The sequence below is a fragment of the Numida meleagris genome, chromosome 4 (genome assembly GCF_002078875.1).
Source record: "Numida meleagris isolate 19003 breed g44 Domestic line chromosome 4, NumMel1.0, whole genome shotgun sequence".
Lineage (NCBI taxonomy): Eukaryota > Metazoa > Chordata > Aves > Galliformes > Numididae > Numida > Numida meleagris.
In genome coordinates this window covers 15,307,171-15,322,900 of record NC_034412.1, presented here as the reverse complement: position 1 = coordinate 15,322,900, position 15,730 = coordinate 15,307,171, and the positions used below count along the sequence as shown (strand labels likewise).

Here is a 15,730-nt window from a genome sequence, read left to right as displayed (position 1 = left end):
GCTTGCTGATGGCACCAAGCTGAGTGGTGCAGCTGACACAGTAGAAGGAAGGGATGGCATCCAGAGGGACCCAAAACAGGGCCATGAAGATGACCAAAGGGCTGGAGCACCTCCCTGTGCAGTGAGGAGGAGGGAGCTGGGGGTGTTCAGCCTGGAGAAGAGAAGGCTGCGGGGAGACCTCACTGTGGACCTCCAGTACTCGAGGGGAGCTCATAAGCAGGAAGGGAACCAACATTTTACACTTGATAGCAACAGGACGAGAGGAAATGGTTTTAAACTAAAAGAGGAGAGATTTAGATTAAATATTAGGAAGAAATTCTTTACTCAGAAGGCGGTGAAGTCCTGGTACTGCTGCCCAGAGAGCTGTGGGCACCTCCTCCCTGGAGGTGCCCAAGGCCAGGCTGGGTAGGACAACCAGCCCATGGCAGGGGTTGCAGCTGTGTAGGCTTTAAGATCCCTTCCAACCCAAGCCGTTCTGATACTGAGGGCTGAGCACTGGGCTCTGGAAAGGATGCCTGCCCACCGTGCTCCAGTCTGGAGCTGCACAGCTGGGCCGAGCAGTGGGACATGTAGGCTGGAGTGTGGCCAAGGGGTAAAGGAAAGTGCACTCAGCCCTTGGGGATGAATACTGAGCACTCCCTTCCTGAGAAGCACACTCAGCCCTCTCCTTAACCTCCACCTACCCTTTGTAAGAGCTCCATCCAGAGAGCTCCTCCCCAGGGCCGGGCACCCAGGGCCCATGACCAGTCCAGCTCGAGGTTTGGAGGGCCAGGGCTGCTCCCAGGTATGGGACAGCCCATCTGCATCAGCCCCAGGGATCAGGCAGAGGTCCTGCCTCCAGGGGACTCATGGGCACTGCAGTGAGGGTAGAGCCAGGAGACAGATCCCTCCAGGACAGTGCACAGCAGAGCTGCCCCCAGAGCGGGAGACTCAAGGCCCTCAAGACCAACATTTCTGCACACAAGCTTCAGTGGGGCCAGCCTGGCTGGTAGGGCCGCACAGAATTGCGCCCGGCTGCTCCCAGCGATAGCAGCAGGGCTTGGCCTGGGCCCAGGGCAGCGCTAGCCTGGAAGGAATGCGGGGACTGCAGCCAAATCCGCCGCGAGCAGCAACAATCCGAAGCGGAAAGAACTTGTCTGAGTGGGGCACGGGCACTGCGAGCTGGGGCAGGACAGGCTGGAGCAGGGCTGGGGGGGGTTCACTCTGCACCAGCCCCTTCCCGATCCCCAGCCTGGGAAGAGGGCTGTGGGGCTACTCCCTGGCTCCCTGCTCCAGGCTCTTATCTTTTGAGAGAAACAAAGGCACAAAACACAAGGATCCTGCAGCAGCAACTGCTCCAGGGGGGGCCCAACCTGGTGGCAGTGTCCCCAGATGCAGCTGGGATCACCCTTCCCTGCAGCAAAGCAGGGCTGTGGCAGCACATCCCACACATGAGGCTGTGTGAAGGCTCATCTGCTCAGGAACACCCAGCAAGGGGATGCAAATTCAGGTTTTGGTTGAGAAAACTGAGACAATTCGTCCATCTCTTGGATGGAGCCTCAGGCCTCTTGATCGCTTCAAGTTTGTAAATATTTGCAACCCCAGCACACATCCCATGGGCGCGCAGCTTTGGCTCCATCTCCCCAGCTATTCTGTAATCCCCAGGAAATGCTGCACGCTGATATCACGGCTGCTGAATCAGCTGCCCCCGGTGAAATGTGCTGTCCATGGCCTGGGGGAGACACACGGCCAACTCCCCATAACGTCATCCAGAGGATCCCAAGCTTCTGCCTCTCAGCCAGCTCCCACACGTGCTGCTCCAGCAGAGCACTGCTGGAGGTCCTGCAGCCAAAGCCTCACAGCACGTCTGCCACCACCCAGCTGCTCCTTGCCCCCGGGATGGGGAGGAGCAGGATGCGAGATGCAGCTCCTGATGGTGCCAGAGGGCGGGGATGGGAGAGGTACAGCCACGCTCCTCCATGCACTGAGGGATCAGCCTCCAAACCAGTTGCATTTAGTTGAATTGCTGAGCGTAGTCACCTCTGCGAGTGGTAACAAAGGTCCTCAAACAGCCACTGTGCTGTGGTCTCTCATGTGGCAGAGGTGAGGCGGGAAGGGCAGAGGACACTAGGGGTCACAGGCGCAGCACACAGGGTTTGGCTTACCAGGTGCAGCCATTGACCCAGCAAGAGGAAGAAAAAGCAGCACACAGGCAGACATTGCATGCATCTACCCCCGGACCAGGACACCATCGGCCAACCCCACCGCTCTCAGGGGAAGTTTAGACTGGATGTAAGGAAGCAAAAGCAGGGCTAGGGAAAAAACCTCGCCATGCGCTTTTCCTGAGGAGCCCCCACTGCTGGGAAGACCTTGTCATGGGCTTTTCCCGAGGAGCCCTCGCTGCTGCCTGCTACCTGCTGCATCTCTGTGACGCTGACCTGGAGAACCCTTTTGCCAGGGTGAGTGGAGTTGGGATCTAAATAAGGATTTCCTCTGATTATCCGGGCCAGAGGTGGTTTCCAGGAAGGGCTGAGCTATACTGGGCAACAAGCAATGAATCAGAGGCAGAACAAAACATGACATCTCCATCAGAGGGAAGAAAGGAAGACTCGGTGAAACACCCCACGGCCGCATTGCTCCAGCCTTTTGTTGTCTGCTGACTTCACTTCCCCCGTCTGGCTCAGGAGTGGGGAAAGCCCGATGACAGCATGTAAAGACAGATCATCGTCCTCCTAGTGCCTCGCTGTACACAGCAACGTGCCAAAGCCCCCACGTGCCAGAGCGCAGCAATTGCAGCTAGCGAGCCACAGGAGACACGCCAAGGCAGAGCTGGCCTGGTTTGGGGCTGGGGCGGCCAATGGAAGGCTCAGTAGATAACAGCTGCTGCTTACCTGCTGCTCAGCACCCTGCCCACACAGCAGAGCGGACATGCAGAGAGCCAGCTCTAAGTCACTACTACTGCTGTATGCCAATTAAACTGTTGCTTTTTCTTAGAAATCAGTGCGTGTTCAAGTGTGAGCCCATTTCCTCCGTGCCACACCAAGGCAGGCAATGACCAGCGCAGCCATGCAGTGTCCTCGCTCACCCATCGCTTACTCATCCCCTGCCTGCTGTATGCAGATGTGTGCGTGGCACTTACATGACAGCCCTGCAGCTGGCAGGCACTGAGCGGTCAGTACAACTGTCCCACAAGAACTAAATTTGTACCAAGTGCCTGCTTGCAAGTGCTAGCAACAAGCCAGAACCACTGCCAGTAAAGCATTCACTTTGTTTCCGTGCTTCTCATTTAACTACACTGCAATAAACTGGTGCTTCTGTTCATGAATCCCACCCAGCCTGCTTCATGCCAGCTGCAGCAAGTCACATTGCTCCTCCTTTAGAGATGGCTCTAACTACTGCCAGGCTCATTATATTTTGGTAGGCCTCACAAGCAAGATGATGGTTGTTTAACTCTACAGAAGGACACTGCCTTCTTTCACAGCCTGCGAGAGGAATTCCACACCAGCAGCGATTTATTCTCATTGCCTAGAGCAGCATACAACACAGGACAAGCTACAAGCTTGCAGCAAATGCCAGTGCTGTTAACCTCAGGTCTGCCAAGTCCCATCTCAAGGCTGCCCAGGAACAGCCCTGCTTCAAAAACAAGGCTACAAAAGGACTCCTAGAGCACTGGGTCTCACACCCAGGGAGCCACATCCAGGGGCTCATTAATCCAGTCCCAGCTTCTGAGCACAAGGGAAGAGCTGTTAAGAACAAGCTAAGTCACATAGTTAAGATAAAAACTAATACTTGAAAGCAAGAGCTACCAAAGGAGTACCTGCTGTCTGACGGCTCCCAGTCTACCTGCAAACTAGAATATTCATCTCATTCAAAATATTTGTAATTATTTCAGTATGAAGACCAAAAGCCACACTATTACCTACTAGTTAGTTGCCTTTGCATATCAAAGGCTCAAAAGGGCTGGAAGTCAGGGAGCAAGCCTAGGTAATGAGAAAGACATACTGACACTGAATATGCCTTTGTCACGCCTGCACACACAGTGAGTGCAATGAAGCACAGCTCAGTTCCACACTGAAATGGGGAACAAGGCCAACAGCTGCCCAGCCAGCCTCCAAACAGGCAGTGGCACCTGCTGATGCTCAGCCACCATGCTGCACAGCCCTGGGCATCTGCATGGCGCACCGGTTTCAAGCCACACCGCAACACCAGGCAGGTCGTCCCATGCTTTTCACGCTGAGGTCAAAATGTAAGGATGAAAGCATTTACTACAAAGCTGAGTTTTAAGGAACGTGACAAAGTTTCAAAAACAAAGAATACATCAAGAGTATACTTCTAGACCAGCATCCATCTTACCTTCCTCTAAGATAGAGGAAGACTATCAGCTTCATATGGTAATGGGCATTACCTTCTTCCTCACACATCCTGCACTGGGGCTGAGAATAGAAAGCCAAAACAAAGACACTTGCATGACACCATTCCGCCCTCACTTCCACTCCCCCCTCTCCCTCCTGCCCTTTTTAAAAGCTATTTTCCAACACATCCTCCCAAAAATACCATTTGTTTTCTCAATAAGGACACAAAACACTGCAGGCAGTGTAAGGCATAATAATATTTGGAGTACTCCAGGCAACCTTCAAACAACAGTTAAAGCTGTGCTCCCGTGTAAACCCCCCTGTGCTGTCCCCATTTCTTCCTTGCCAACAGAGAGCTCTCTCCCACAACCCAGCCACATGGAGGTGCCACTTCCATGGAAGCAGCGGGAGCACAGCAGCGAGCAGAGCCCTGGCAGGGACAGGGCTGCAGTCCAAAGCAGGAAGGCAGCAGCACGCTGACTGAAGGGCAGAGCTGTGTGCGGAGGCGGTCATGGATTTTCTTTCAGCTCTCCATCTGTGTTTTGTACACCAAGTGCCATTGCACTGTACAGTGACTACAGTCACTTTAGGCAAACACTAAGGTATATGAAAGCACATTTTTGTTATGCTGTAGAGACAAGGTGTTTACGGTTCTTGCTGTGAAGATTCGTAAGCCATATCTGAACCAAACATTAACTGCCCAAATGCTCCCAGTGACTGGTATTCTCTACTGTTTTACAAATTTTATCAGAACTACAGGCTGAGCAGGAACATTTCTGGAGTGCAAGAGTTGCCTGGTTTTAACCACCACATACAGACTGAGCACAATTATGACAGTCTGGAGTGCTAAAACCAAACTGTGAAGGAACAAGAACAGCCGACAACAAACAATTCTGGTATTAAAATAGGGCTTGGTACTCCTGCGAGCAGCCAATTCATCCCACTGGGCAAGAGTAGGTAGAACTGTTCCTCTGACGCCATTGGTTTCTATGATGTTGGGAGAAGTTTGGGCTGGAACATCTAAGAAATAAGAGCCAGAGCCTTCAACGTCTTGAAGGTGTGAATAGGTAAAACCTGGAGTTGCTCTTGCAACCACAACTGATGTAGGTGTGCTGGTATCTATGTCAGACACTGCTGTGACAGTCGTCTCCCAAGGCAATTTCAAGTGCTCCATGGCAAGAGAAGTCAAAGTCGGGGAATAAGCTGACTTGAACATCCGGTATGTAACGGCTGTGGTTGGCAGGCACTTCAGGTGGCGATCTGTTAGAGCCATAAGAGAAATGTTCCTTAGTGAGAGTGGGCTGTCACACATTAGAGATTGCGCTTCTTTTACTATCTCCATGCTCCTTCGGAGCCACTCTCGGAAGCCAAGAATTTGGCAATCGCATTTCCAAGGGTTGTTGTCAAGAAAGACTTCTTGCAGCTCAGGTAAAGCGGTAAACAGATCTTCAGGAAGAGACTGCAGCTTAGTACTATTGAGGTAAACTTTCTGAAGGTGCTTGAGATCATGGAAGAGGCTTCTTGGAAGAACCTGAAGCCTGGAACTGAAAAGAGAAACATTCTGCAGCTTCTGAAGGCTCCGGAAGATGCCCTCTGGCAGACTGGAAATATTATTTGTATGCAGAGAAAGGCCCCGCAGTTCTTTCAGACCGCTGAATACATTCTCGGGAAGAACGCTAAGGTCTGGATTAAAACTCAGCACAAGAAGCTCTAAATTTGTCAAGTTACTGAACACAAAATCTGGTATCGTTGAGAGCTTTGTGTGATACAGCCACAGGCTACCGAGATTCCTCATTTCTCCAAACAACACTTCTGGAAGAGACTTCAGTGGGTTCCCATATAAGGTCAATTTAGACAGATCACGCAACTGCAGAAAGAGCCCAGGAGGCAAAATCTCAAGCTTGTTTCTGGAGAGCGTTAGGCTTCTAAGTTTATGAAGGTGATGAAATACATCAGGGGCAATAGACTGAATGTCATTGGAATGCAGAAAGAGTTCCAGCAGCTCCCTCAGGCTATCAAATATACCAGATTCTATTGAAGAGAGCCTGTTAAAATACAACATCAGCTTCTCAAGCTTAGTTAATGCACTAAATATATTTCTAGGCAGCGCTGCCAAAGAATTTCTTGACAAATTCAGTACTTTGAGTTTGGCAAGCTTCTTCAGCACACCACTGGGAAGTGTTCTTAGTTGGTTTTTGTTCAAGAAAAGCTCCTCCAAACTGCCTAGTCTGTCAAACAGATTCTCTTGGATGGATTTCAGCCTGTTATTTTCAATGATCAGTTGTTGAAGGTGTACCGTGTCACTGAACACTTCTGGAGGAAGTTCAACCAGTTTGTTATCAAGCAGTTTGAGGGCCTGAAGCCTTCTCAAGCCTTTAAATGCCATTGGTGAAATCAGAGCGATATTGTTTGAAGATAAGACGAGATGCTGCAGTTCTCCCATCCCAGAGAAAACATCCTGCACGTATGTTACATTAGTGTTTGTTATGTGAATTTTTGTCATGTTGCAAGGCAGATTTAATGATTCCAGGTCTTTTACGTGAGGACCAGAGCAATGAATTGCATTTTTGAAAGAGCAGTCGCATTTCTCAGGACAAACAGATGCATCCAGCTGGAAGAAAAGCTTGATCACCACTGACAAACGAATCACCAACATTCTTGCCGAAGCACCAGAAACATGAGCTGTTAAAAGAGATGAGAGAGTGTCAGGATTTGATCACAGGTAGCTAGTAACTTAGCAGACAAAGCTGTACGAATATACCATAAAATCTGAAATTTCTCTTGGCTTGAAAACGAACTTCAAAATCTGTTGCTGCTGACTGCAAATATTTCAAAGGAGTTCAGCTTACACTGAGAAGTACAGATAAAGCTCTTCTGTAAATCAAGTACTCCCTGTTAATATTTCTACTAGTCAAGGATAATTAAAGCATACGACAATCACAATGAAACTGCTTAAATAGTCAAAAGACATGTATTTATTTTAAAAGTATCGTGCTAAGTTATACACAGAATGTCTTAAAAGATCAGGCAGCTCTGTACCAATAATATTTTTATTGTAGGTTATCTGAAAGTATAGCTTTAGCATGCAGAAGTAGATAACGGAGGTAAAAAGGGCATCCTACAACTCCTGCAATATTACATGGCCAAATTTAACACACCACATAGTTCTGTAAAACAGTTTCTCAGTGCCTGGAAGCGATGGCTTCCTGGAAAAGCTCAAGAACACACAAGAAGCAACAGGCTATTTTTGAAAAAACACACAAGAGCTTATCTAACAAAGGATGGCAATAAGCCTCTGATAATCAGCAAGTCTCACTTCAACAACTTAACACTACTCTACATCACCAGAAGTATTATAAATAATGAAAGGAACAAAGTGTCACGACCTTAGCTAGAAAGCTGTACCAATAAAGGTAGATCTCCACGAAACACACCCAAAACTCTGAAAGTTGCAACAACTCCCAAACAAAAAAGGAACAGGAAAGCAATCATTAAACCACTGTAGCTGTAATGATAATATTTGAAAGACCAAGTCAAACAGAAACCCTTCACAGTTTACAATTACTTCCCTAGCGAAATCAACAAGTCCAAGTGAATCAGAAACCTAAACATCAAGGAATTGGCTGAAGCACAGGAAGAACAGCAGCTGAGATTGCCATAGACATAACTGGAATCGCTGGAGCTATGTCAGTCTTCAGCACTAGGAACGCTAAGAGATGAGAACTCCATCCCAACACACCCACAACTTTTTTGTTTTTTTAAGGGGCATGGATGAAGCTCACGCAAACCGACCTGACAAACAGACATGGGTACAAACCTGGAGTAAATAGGGCTGAGGGAGGACAGTGGTCTCAACTTCTCCTGCGCTTCTCTTGTGCCTGAACTGCTGACAAGAGCATAAAACTATCAATCAAAACCAGCTGCTGCGTCAAAAAAAACTAACGGAGAATTTTAAAACAATTCTTCGTTAAGTTCGGGGAACTGGAGACTGGTAAAATTAGCATCTCTTCCTAGAGAAGGAAAGCAAATGGCATGTAGCGTTATCAACCGGCAACGTGGTGCTGCAAAGCTAGTCCTCACTGGGCTTTCCAGGCCTCTTTGAATGACACAGTAAGTCAGGAAAAAAAAAGCCTCAAGATAGCAAATTTCCAAAGTTCTTTTCTATGTCAAACAAGAAGCTTCCATACAATCCAGGAATCTTACCTCACCTAGTAATCGCCATCGTCCACAACTCCTTAGCATGGTTGCTAACTTTCTTGTTCATCCTCAAGTTAATTTGGAAACTTGCAAGAAAGCAATTTTGAACAGTATCTCAGAAACTTCTCTGCTTTTTAGAGGAACTTAGGAGCATAGCAGGCAATCAGGCTTCACCATGACTCTGTACTTGAAATGGGAAGTAAAACAGCAAAATGCATCCTCTAGATAACAGTACTTCACTCACATTTGCTAACTACTGTGAACAGCAAATGAACGTTTCAAGCTTCAGAGCTGATTTTGCCTACCCTGAGTTGTGGAAACAAGTAGTTTCCATGGGTTGTACGCAACTCCTAAAGGAAAAGTTGAGACTGTTCAGGAAACAGGAGAAAATCTCAACAAATCCAACAACACAAGATACTTGTGACAGCAGAGTGCGTACCTGAACTAGCACAACGCAAATGTGGTTAGTCAGAAATCTGAATTTCAGCATGAATTATGATTGGAAAGAAATTTCAAACTTGTTAGACACTTCACAGCAGTCTACTAAACTCCATTAGATCCATTAGATTCTGTAGGAGTAGATGCAGCCATCTCAACAATCAAGTGCAACTGATACATATCTCAACAAGGCTGCTCTTTTACTTTCACGCAGGACTGGAGTCAAAGCAATGCGAGGAATGCTTTGGTTAAGCAGACCAGAGCCGACCCATTTGGCTTCCGTTCTTCTTTCAGGTCTTCTGCAGCCATAGACAAACAAAACCTAAAGCGTGAAAGATTCTGAAGAGAGAAAAGCTGTAAGTTACCAACATCTTAGCTTGAAATTGAAAGCTTTTGTAATTAAGTCCTTTGTTAGCTTGGCATTTCAAACACCTTGTCTTCAAACTGAAAATAACAGGTACTGTCAATGGACATTTAAATAGAGGCTGAGCTGCAAGATGGACAAGGTATCTTCACTTCTGTGAAGTTTTTCTGAAGATGACTGTGACAACAGCAACAGCTCACAACCAGGAACATTCATGCAAAGTCTTTTTAAGATAACGCTTCTCACGCATCAAAGGCCAGGAAGACCATCTGGATGGAGAGGGTGGGAATGAGTCCCTCACCTCTAGAAGGTCTGGCTTTTCCATGGCTTTCATAAGCCACCAGGTGAAACTGAGATTGCTGTTACCCTAAGACAGCAGTGCTACCACACACACCACCAGCGCACAGCACGCTTACTTCACCGCTCCAATCTTCAGGAACATAAAGGCACTGAATAAGATAATCCATGACATCAGTAGGAGTAAGCCTACATTCTTCAGCATGCTCTGCATTAGATCTAATTGTATAATGAGTAATTAAAAAAGAATTTCATGAAACTAAGGAAAAGAGTTAAAATATCTGTTTGTTTTAATTTTATTTTCAAAGAGTTTCAGTCACAAAAATGATTTACAAGACTATTTACAATTCTATTGTACAGTTATTTATGTATGCCTCTTGACAGGGTACCATTCTAGAGCAGCAATACATATTTTAAATACAAAGATGCAGAATCGTTTCAGATTAAAAATAAAAAGGAAGCTGAGCTTCTAGAGAGTGCTGTAACGATGATTCTTTTAATCTGTATTAGGATTGAGGAATTCATGATCAACTGAGTAGTTTCTGGCTCACGTAATTATCAAAGATGATGCAGTTTGTTGAAAATAGATCTAAAAACCTGAAGCTTTACTGTATAAAATCAACATATTCGAGACTTAAAAACTGTCAAAACCCCACAGCTTTCCCTTAGACATACAAAAACCTAAGTTTACAAGTCAGAATTTCATGGGAGAAATCCCACAGAACTTCAGCTCTTGCAGTTCTTGATGACCAACATAAGCATTAAACATTTGCAGCATAAAAAAAAAGGACTCCACATCTGCTTAGTATTATACTGTATACACATACGCAGTACGGGAGTATTAACCCAGTCTGGGATGTCTGCTCAGCACAACCTTCACAAAGAAAAAAATAAATAGAATTAAAAATTCAACAACTTCTTAAAAGTGCAACAGTACAAGTTCCCAATTTAAAGTTACAATGACAGTGGACAATCAGTTCTGTGGGTGTTTGAGCTGCTTCTACTCAAGCATTGTTTGCAGCATTTTCTTTCTACAGTAGATTTAGTTCTATATTATGTGAAACTCGTTACTGCTAATTAAATCCGAAGGGAAGAAAGAAAACCTTTTAAAAATAACCCTGAGGGATATACAATTTAATGATCTTGTGATTTATTTCTAAAAAGTAACATTTATTACTCAGCAATTGCTCGCCTGGGTAGACCAGTCCTTTAAGAATGTGTATAAATAATATTTAAAAATCAGTTTATTTACAAATCCTAATACATCAAAGTAAAATACGTACAGATTAAAGTCTGCATACACAAATAATTTAATAATAAATCAAACTCCTCAACATAAGGCCCAAATATACAGCAGGAAGAAAATGTCTACTAAATATCTACTGGAGCTCACTACATTGGTCTGTTTGCCCGAATTTAGACTCCCAAGATGAACACCAGAAGAGATTTCTCACTACAATATGAATTTCATCTTACTTCAGAGCAGCTGCTTGCATTTCTGAAAACCAGAAAAACTAGACTGCTCAAAATGAGAAAAATTATAGGTGGCCAAATTCAGCTCTTGGGCAGAAAGGCATCGATCCCAGTAATTGTAGAAGATGCAAAAGCTTATTTTGTGGCTGACTTTACAGCAAGAAAAATTCTAGGAAAAGCTGATTTACTATCCTTGACTAAATGGCAGAAGCAAATAGGTCAGAGCTCAAGCATGCAACCTCAAGAACGTTTACTGATTCTGAATGCATACCTTGAAGAAACTAGCTTTGATTTGCAGAATTTTCAAGATTAATAGGTTAGTGACCCGTTAACCACTCAACTAAGTAGAGAATGCATGGCAATTTTGGTTTTATTAGTAAGAGCTCTCTAGCATGTTCTCTGCAAACAAGAATAAGTAATTCCCTCCTTACTCCCTACATAAATCTAATAAATTAGAATAATGATTGAAATATTAGCTTCATAAACCAAATAAGCTGAGAGAAATTAGCAGATCAGAGAAAGCATTAAGCAAAAGCATCTAAAAGGGACATTTTTTTCTTTCACTTCTGATGGAACAACCAATCTAAAATGGTCTAAATGATGAATGAAATGGAGCACAGAAGCTTACGCGTTTATGGGCTCCCAGTTCCAAGGTGCAGAGCTTCACAACAGTTTAAGCTAAAATGGTTGTCTTTAAATTTGAATACTACTCACGCAGCTTAGAATTACTCTTCATCAATTATTCCATGCTACAAAGATTTCATAAAAAGCAACGCTGGCATAAAATGACCAACTGACTCAAGTTCACGATTAACAAGTTTATCCATGTCCATGATCCCAGACCCTTTAAAGCTACCAACGCTGTCTGTCATTTATGACCCCAAGAAGCCAGGAAAATAAGAGTTTTACATTGCTCTGTTGAACGAATGCTAAGAAAAACACTTCCCCCCTATTCTTACTCCACCCCCGAAAACAAGCTAACAAAAATATCAGGAAAAGAGTTGACAGCTGGACTGGAGGATAGCACATAAGCATACTATTTATGAGCATAAGTGCTAATAATTTAAACCCCCAAATTCTAGGAAAAGTCTTCCAAACCATTTAGCACCACTTTGAATTCCCCACTGGCACAGTATATTCAGCACTGCAGAAACCGTAATATGAGCAGTGGGGGGGTTGCTGCCTACACTACCCTACAGCACAGCAAAGGGAAATTAGGCACAACCTGAATAAAAATATCTATTTATTAGAATAATTCTGGAAAGGAATCATCTCCACAGGAATTTTTAAAAATTAAATCAGAATACACAATTGATACTAATGCCAGCCAGTCAGCGATATTCAGGGCCCTCCTTCCACTCTTCACCTAAGTCCTCTAAAGGACACGAGTTCCTTCTCTAAAGTATTATGAATTCTCTGGATCTAAGATCCCTTCCCAGAGGAAGGAGTCTGAATCAGTCAGTTTCATCTGGCCAGGACAGACTGATCAAAGTCAGTATTTTTATCATCTTCTCAAAGACACCATAGATTTTTCTGAAAGTTCAGCAAGCTGAAGATGGTTTGGAGATAAGTAGTTTGTCATTTATTTAAAAAAAAAAAAAGGAAAAAAAGGAAAGAACACCATTTTAAAGCTTTGCAAGTGAAGGTAATTCCTGCTTCTACATAGTTGCTGATCTATTTTTCTAGTGGTCTTGTGCTTTGACACCACCTAATGGCAAAACGATGCATTGCTATCCCAAGCGCTTAAGCAGCATTATTAGTGACACGAGGTTTAGGTTTTGTTGGGTTTTTTTGTTGTTTTGTTTTGTTTTCAAGTGATATCCATCATAAGCTTTTTAGTTCTGCAGCAAGACAGATTTTAGCTCATCTATTTTCTCTTAACTTTGTTTCATACAGCTACATATAGTGCTTAAGTTACTTTAAGTCACTAGCAGCCTCTTTGCAATGCGTATGTTTTTAACATGCACAAATCCAAGCATGGGCATGTGAAAATATTCCTCCCACCCACTGCATCCCACCTGCAGCAACAGCTCTGGCCTTACTACTTCAAGAGATATAGAAAACTACTTTAAGGTTTACAAATAAAACGTGGTCCACAAAGTGATAATCCAGCCCACCTGCTGGAAAAAAGCAAGGTCTGTGGAGAAATGCATAGCTAAAGACACTAAAATATGAGACAGAAGCATTAGATTCTCCGAAAACTTTGAGAGCACAGCCAAATGCCTCCTCCTCCTGAAGTCCACTGAAGTCCTTCTTTAGAGCTAGTGAGGAAAGCAGCTAAGAACCCACTCGAAAGCAATATGCTTTCTTCTGGAGGACAGAGCACATTGCTTCTGTAGCATTCCCAATTCCTGCTGCGGCAGACTAAAGAACTAAACTTCAAATCCAAACATTTACAGCTGGAAACGCTCCTTACCAGCAGGGACAAACTTAGAGGTACACACACCAAAACTTTAGCACCCTTTGGGGCACAAAGCTTTTCAGCAGTGAATATTAGGAAACAAAACAAATAAGCGTATGACAAAGTTATTACATGCCTCTAGTACTATCATGTAACCATTACATCGTAGACCTTACAATTAACACGTGTCCCTGTAAGGAAGTTAGAACAATGATTGAGAAACTTCAGGCAAATAAAATGAACCTGTTTAACTGCCCTGCAGTTTAAATCTTCAAACACATCTCATTTAGGAATAGTGAAATTTGAAAGAAGGTGGAAGGAAACAATCATTCTAAAAATGTAGGCTACCTTAGGCAGAACAAAAACGTATAGCCATAAGTTGTCTGGCTCTGAACTTTGTAGTCAGAGAGATGAAACAGTTGGAAAAATCTGCATTAGAATATAACGTTTAGGATACCACAATTTCAAATAAAGCCTTTAAGTTACATTCTTCTCAATTCTACTGAACACACGTGCCACCAAGATCCACCGTTACGTTAAAGTGATGATTTGATATGAGCCATTTTCTTGGGATGGTACTTTAGCTTCTGTTGTTGTTCTGGGTTTCGGTGGCCATTCTGGATCAACCAGCAGTTCCTGAGCTAGATGCATATACTTGGCTTTTGGCGTCTTCTCTCTATAACCGAACAGGGAAGAAAGGAAACAGACTCCACGACGATCCACAGCCTCCTGCAGAAGTGAACAGATTTTAAAATTAGAATACCGTACCAAAAAAAACTAATGTAACAATACAGTATATCACTAGACAGAAAGCTAGCATTTTAGCTGAGAATTTACTGTCTCATTGCTAGCCTTAGGAAGTATAGAACAGAAGCTCTTCTGTCAAATCATCTCTTCTATACAGCAGTAGCAATGATATTAAACACAGTACGAAAAATCAATTTTTCTGCATTATAGTAATATTTAAGGTCCACAGCAGCTTCAACACATATTCTGTAACAGTTTTAATAAAGGTGGGTGTAACAGTAACCATTTAATGATGTCACCATTCAAGAATAAGAGCACCATCTATAAAATTTAGTAAAATTACCAAAGATTCTTCAAGCACTTTTTCACAATTACTTGTTTAATTGAAGGCATCCAGCCAGCCACAAGAGGCAGAATTTAACTTGCTGATACTGTGAGACCTAACAGGGCATTCAACAGTACAAAAAATGTCCCACAGACAGGTAAAATAGCTACAGAAACTGACACAAATTACTGAACTTAAGTCTTCTGTCCTATTTTTCTCCTCCCAGCTCTAAGTATACATAACTTAAGTAGGTGGAGAAAAGAAACACTGTTCCTTGTTCTCAAGACTTGATTCCTCTCAACTGTCAGCACCTAGAGCCTGTATAGATGACTTTTCTATGGAGATATATTCCAGACGGTTTTCATCCTCTCAATGACTATAAATTGGTGAACTGAATCTGAGTCTTAAGCACAACCTCCATTCTTCAGTGAGGACACTGCAATTTGTTCTTGAAGAGCCCCAGAAGGGAAACATACTCCTGAAGTGATCACTTTAAGTAAAATTTAGTGCTGAAAATAAACCACGGTAATTCTCAGCAAGAACAAACGCATAACCAGCTAAAAGCAGTAAGTCAGAGGCTTAAAACAGAAAAAGCTAGTTTCTACAGGATTCACACAGATTCCCTTTGTGTATTAATGACAAAGGGGCAGACTGCATTAAAATTCAGTCATCTGAAAAGCAAAAGCTAGGTCCTCAAGTCTACTAAGCCATCTGTAGCAGTAATGTACTTCCATCTACTATTTTTTTCTCCCATTTTTACATGCCATAGATTACTATGCTATAATCCCAAAACAAACTAATAAAGAACTGGATTATACCCAGAGTCAGCAGCGCTCCTTCCAAGCAAATCAAGGCACTCCCAGACCTATCATCCCAATCTATGACTATGCCAATGAAATTTGCTAATAAGCAAACTGAAGATAAAGTGAGAAAAGTCTTAACAGCAATTCTCTGGGTTTGCTTCTCAGTTCTTGCGCAAAGAGCTAAGTTCTGTGTCAACAAGGAGAGAAATGCAAAACCAGAAGCCTTTCCTTCTAAAATTCGAGTTAGAGAAATCTAAACAGTCTTAAGATAAGGCAACAGACACTTATAGATCATAAAAAAGACAAAACTGAGTTAATCTGCATGCACTCAAATGAAGACAGCAAAATTCTAGT

The 15,730-nt window shown here is 43.8% G+C and overlaps 2 protein-coding genes across 5 annotated transcripts in view; both read right to left on the bottom strand.

Annotated features, from left to right (window-relative positions):
- GP5 (glycoprotein V platelet) lies at window positions 425–9,748 on the bottom strand. Its single transcript, XM_021394613.1, has 2 exons — window positions 8,149–9,748; window positions 425–7,013 (listed from the first exon to the last, which is right to left on the bottom strand). The coding sequence occupies exon 2, from the start codon at window positions 6,985–6,987 to the stop codon at window positions 5,059–5,061; it is 1,929 nt and encodes a 642-aa protein (XP_021250288.1). The 5' UTR covers window positions 6,988–7,013; window positions 8,149–9,748; the 3' UTR covers window positions 425–5,058.
- ATP13A3 (ATPase 13A3) overlaps window positions 9,900–15,730 on the bottom strand; it is a 53,465-nt gene continuing 47,634 nt past the window's right edge. For all 4 annotated transcript variants that reach the window (XM_021394610.1, XM_021394611.1, XM_021394608.1 and 1 more), the window contains one exon: window positions 9,900–14,230. In XM_021394610.1, coding sequence (XP_021250285.1) covers window positions 14,033–14,230 — 198 coding nt within the window. In that variant the 3' untranslated portion in view covers window positions 9,900–14,032. The remainder of the gene's footprint in view (window positions 14,231–15,730) is intronic.